Source organism: Hippichthys cyanospilos, chromosome 11 (assembly GCF_059441005.1).
Source record: "Hippichthys cyanospilos isolate Australia breed blue-spotted pipefish chromosome 11, RoL_Hcya_1.0, whole genome shotgun sequence".
In the NCBI taxonomy this organism is placed as follows: domain Eukaryota; kingdom Metazoa; phylum Chordata; class Actinopteri; order Syngnathiformes; family Syngnathidae; genus Hippichthys; species Hippichthys cyanospilos.
In genome coordinates, this window is record NC_142379.1 from 11,731,129 (window position 1) to 11,735,412 (window position 4,284).

The 4,284-nt window shown below is 43.5% G+C and overlaps 1 protein-coding gene across 1 annotated transcript; it reads left to right on the forward strand.

Annotated features, from left to right (window-relative positions):
- Positions 1-3,938, forward strand: LOC148415898 (cdc42 effector protein 2). The gene is made up of 2 exons (XM_088426748.1): positions 1-163; positions 2,773-3,938. The coding sequence occupies exon 2, from the start codon at positions 2,929-2,931 to the stop codon at positions 3,706-3,708; it is 780 nt and encodes a 259-aa protein (XP_088282874.1). The 5' UTR covers positions 1-163; positions 2,773-2,928; the 3' UTR covers positions 3,709-3,938.
- Positions 3,939-4,284: the final 346 nt, after the last annotated feature.

Sequence of the window (4,284 nt, forward strand, 5' to 3'; positions counted from 1 at the left end):
TGGGCTCCGGGAGGAGTGTCAGCAGGCGAGTGTGTGGTCAAGACATTTGCGTCTAGGTGGAATCGGTGCCACCATCTCCGCGAAAACAACGTTTTCTTCAACAAAAGACGACGAAAATACGCAAGATAAGAGCACGTTTTTTGAACCACGCGTCACTTTGTAGGTAAATATCAGCCACGCACATACACACACATAGACGAGTTAAGAACTAAAGATCTGGTTTATACAGTCAATATTATCAACCATATTACTTAGAAAAACGTGTTTAAAAAAATCTGTGTGTGACACGCCCTTTGTTAGGAGGATGCGGTCCGCATCTCCCTTTATTCTCCAAAATCAATGTCTGGGTGTTGTGACAGAGTCGCTTTTGGACGCACGTGAAGATGTTGGTGTGGATAAAAACTGGTGACGTGAGGAATATCGCTAGAGCGCAAGAGTTTTTTTTTTCACATATTTACGTTTTTAAAGTTTCAGACAAACAAGCGCTACAAATATAGCATGCGTGACAGTTTAAATGAGAAGAGCCACAGAGACTTGAGGAGGTGTCGATGACATCACTCTTGCGTAACAGTATTTAGTAGTGTCCATCTACAATTGACCCCCGCATACTCGCGGTTTGGCACCTGCGGATTCGCCCGTTTGCTTTTTTTCTTTCTAAACAAATATTAATTATATTTCAAACCATTCAGGCTGAACGACTTAAAAAATAACCGTTTTTTTTCCTGAATTTTGTGTACTTTTCAGGGTCATCTACTAAAATGGATAGCTACTTGCGGCTAGTATTTCTGGAGCTTGCTAGACTGTAAAAACAGAAACAAAGGAGAACGTTTTTGACAAGGGAATGTAAAAAAAAGAGGTGGTGGTGTGACTTAAAGTATTTTCTACCTTTTAATTATTCTTTAAACATCTAATTTTATTTTTTCAATACAACCCTAATTCTTTAAGTAACGTGCAGTAAAAAAGTTCCAAAGAAGTTTAAAATGCAGTCATATTTGCTGCTAATTGCCTTTTGGAAAGAACGTTGCTCACTTGCAGGAGTTTGAAAAGTTGCCAGACCTAGCAAAAAAAATGCTAAATTGTCTTTGATCGCACATAGCGCCAAAGAGGTGTTGTTGGTGATCTCACGTGTGTAAATAGAGGATGACAAGTGAGTCAACAACTAAGGAGCGCTGGGGTCTTGGCGCCAAAAATGATGCTTATAGCAGAACCAGATGTCACGCTGATGACATCACCAGGTGGAGGAATGCTTGTTTGTTTGTGAACACAGTCAGAAGAAAACATTGCAAGTTAAGCTTTTCTGCAGTTGGAATACACACATCTGCTCTTACATATTAAGCAGTGGATTGCTTGTAATCGTACAAGGGTGAAACAATTAGTGTTTAATGATGAATTTGACACAGTTGACGTAACATTCTTTGAACTTGCATGCATCACTTCTTTTTTCCCATGGATGACTTGTTTTTGAGCGTGGCAAAAAATAAATAATTAGAATGCAAAACTCGCCCATGCAATGAGCTAATTATTTCATTATTTGATACTCATACGCCAACTAACATTGTGCCAGCGGTGGTTCTCAAATTGGGTTGCGAGTACCCCTTGGGATACATGAAGGCACTTGAGAGTAAGTGTTGGGTTAAGTCAATGACTTAGTCATTTGATGCTCATGCACCAGCAGTGTTTCTCAGCTGGGAGTACATGAAGGCACTTAAGGGGTATGTGAGATTTTAACAGGTTTTCTGGAGGTACTGTATCAGCAAATCTAATCTTAATGCTTTTCAATTCCGTGATAGTATCAGTAATAGTTTATTTTCAAATTGAGAGCAAATTAATTGGAACATGAAGCAACTGATGAGTAAATTGTGTTATAGTGACCCATTTGCATATCGTTGCATGCCTTTGTATTGTTGAGCAAGAAATAAAACATGTCAGGCAATCCATCTTTTACACTTGCTAATGAATACATGAATAAAATGCGCCTATTTGATACATGTTTACTTCCAAAGTTCATTTAACAAATGGTATGGTACAGTAGTCTGATTTAAATCTTTTTTTTTTCCATTCGAAAATTCTTCGGTTTAGGGGTACTTTGGTGTGTGTGTGTGTGTGTGTGTGTGTGTGTGGGGGGGGGGGGGGGGGCATTACTGAAAAATCGTTGTGAACTGGCCTACGGTATGACATGGACTATGTACCTTATGAAATGTCCAGCGAATGCACAGCGTGTATGGCTTTCTGTGTGTGCCGCTAATACAATTCAAAGGACTGTTAGACACAAAACAGATAAAACTGTGTGTAAGTGTGAACATTCACAGGGCCGCTTTACATGCCATCGTCATGACGACACCGACTGAAAGCTCATTGACTGACTGTAACTTGGCCAAAGCACAATTACAACATTATAAAAGTGAGGATAAAGTAATCCTTCTACGAATACAGATCTATTGGTAAAGAAAGAAATATATTTATATCAATAAAAACGACTTGAATGAACTTTAAACATTGTGAATTCAATTTTAACACCCTCAGGGTTTTTTCACAAAAAAAATCCTGAATTATAGATTAATACCTAAGTCATAAGAAACATTCGTGGTAACCTTTGGTTTAAAAAAATAAGAAGTGAATCAAAACAGAATGTTTTATAATTTACTTTCTTCAAAGTTGCATTCTTTTGGTTGAATCTCTTAGAACTTCACGTTTTTGAGACCATTTGAATTTGAAGGCGTTTGTGAACTTTGATAAAATGTTTAACAAATATTCTCTCTGCTCAAATTTAAGAAAAGAAAGAAACCTCCCGGAGAACTTTGAGCCGTCCTGGGTGTGGAAGCATCTTCCTGGAGCGATTGCACGCCATCGCGGTGGTGTCTCCGACTGGTTCCGAGCACGTCCGAGTGGTCCCAGGTGTCCGGCGGAGGGGGCGAGTCGCCCCACAGGATGCCCGCCAAGACCCCCATGTATCTTAAGACCAGCACACCCAAACGAGGCAAGAAACCCAAACTGCGCGACGTGCTGTCTGGCGATATGATCAGCCCCCCCCTCGGCGACGTGCGTCACAGCGCCCACGTGGGGCCGCAGGGCGAGCGGGACATGTTCGGGGACGTGGGCTTCCTCAGAGGGAAAATGGACATGCTTCCGGCACGTAACGGCGACGCCCGCTCGCACAGCGTGGACGAACGACGCGGGGACGAGGCCGGCGCCTCGGACTACTCCTACAACGGATTCCACTACCAGCACTCGTCCTCTGGCTTGTTGAAGAGCACCATCTCCATGCCCGCCTTCATCGCCCACGAGCAAGCGCCGCCCAAACCGCCGCGCTTGCACCTGGATGACACCAAACGGCGCCACCTACAGCCCGCGGACCTCCACGACAAGCAGCAGGGGCGGCGTCTCTCAGAGCACGGCGCTCAGGACATCTCCCTGTCCCCTTCCCTGCGCAGACTAGTCCCCTCGTCCGGATCCTTCTCCGAGGTGTCGTCGGAGGAGTCGGGGTCAGACGGCTGCGGGCCCCCGGATGGGAGGCGAGGCCTCAGTCTGGACTCGGACGCCGGTCTGAGCAACGAGGACCTGCGCAGCGATTCGCCGTGTGGACTCTTCCTGCGATCGGACTCCGTGGCCGGCTTGGACCTGGACCTGGATCTGGGGCCCTCCATCCTGGACGATGTGCTGAGGATCATGGACCGCTACAAGGACGTGGACCACCGATACGAACTGTGAGCAGATGGAAGGTGGATGATAAGGCCTTTTCCCCAGTCGGTGCACTAGAAACACGACAATGGGGTGGACATTTTGCATACAGCACTTCCGCTAGAGAGAATTTAGTTAGTTTTATTCCAAAATGGATTAAATGTATTTTCATTCCTCAAAATTTATACACAACACCCTAGTATGACTAAGTGAAAAAAAATGCAAGTTGCGCAATATAATAAACCAAATGTGGAAAAACTGATGTGCTGTGAACAAATAATGCTTCACTTTTTCCACTCACATTTTGTTGTTAGTCTTAATTTAAAATGGATTACATTTTTTTCCTCAAAATTCGTCATGATCTTTTTTCCCCCAAATTTTTGCAATTTCAAAAAAAATACTAAAAACAGAAAACATGAGTCCATTCGTGAAATCATTTTTTAAGAAAATCTTTTTGTCATTATGGAGAGTTATGCGGCAAATTTTGAGTTGAACGTTTTAGAAGCAAGGCCTGCAGCGAAGTGTGGGACCAATAAAGTGCAGAGAATATTTTACAGATGAGCTTTTAGTGCTGGGAGGAAACAGGCTCAGGCTGGTCCTCGAGCC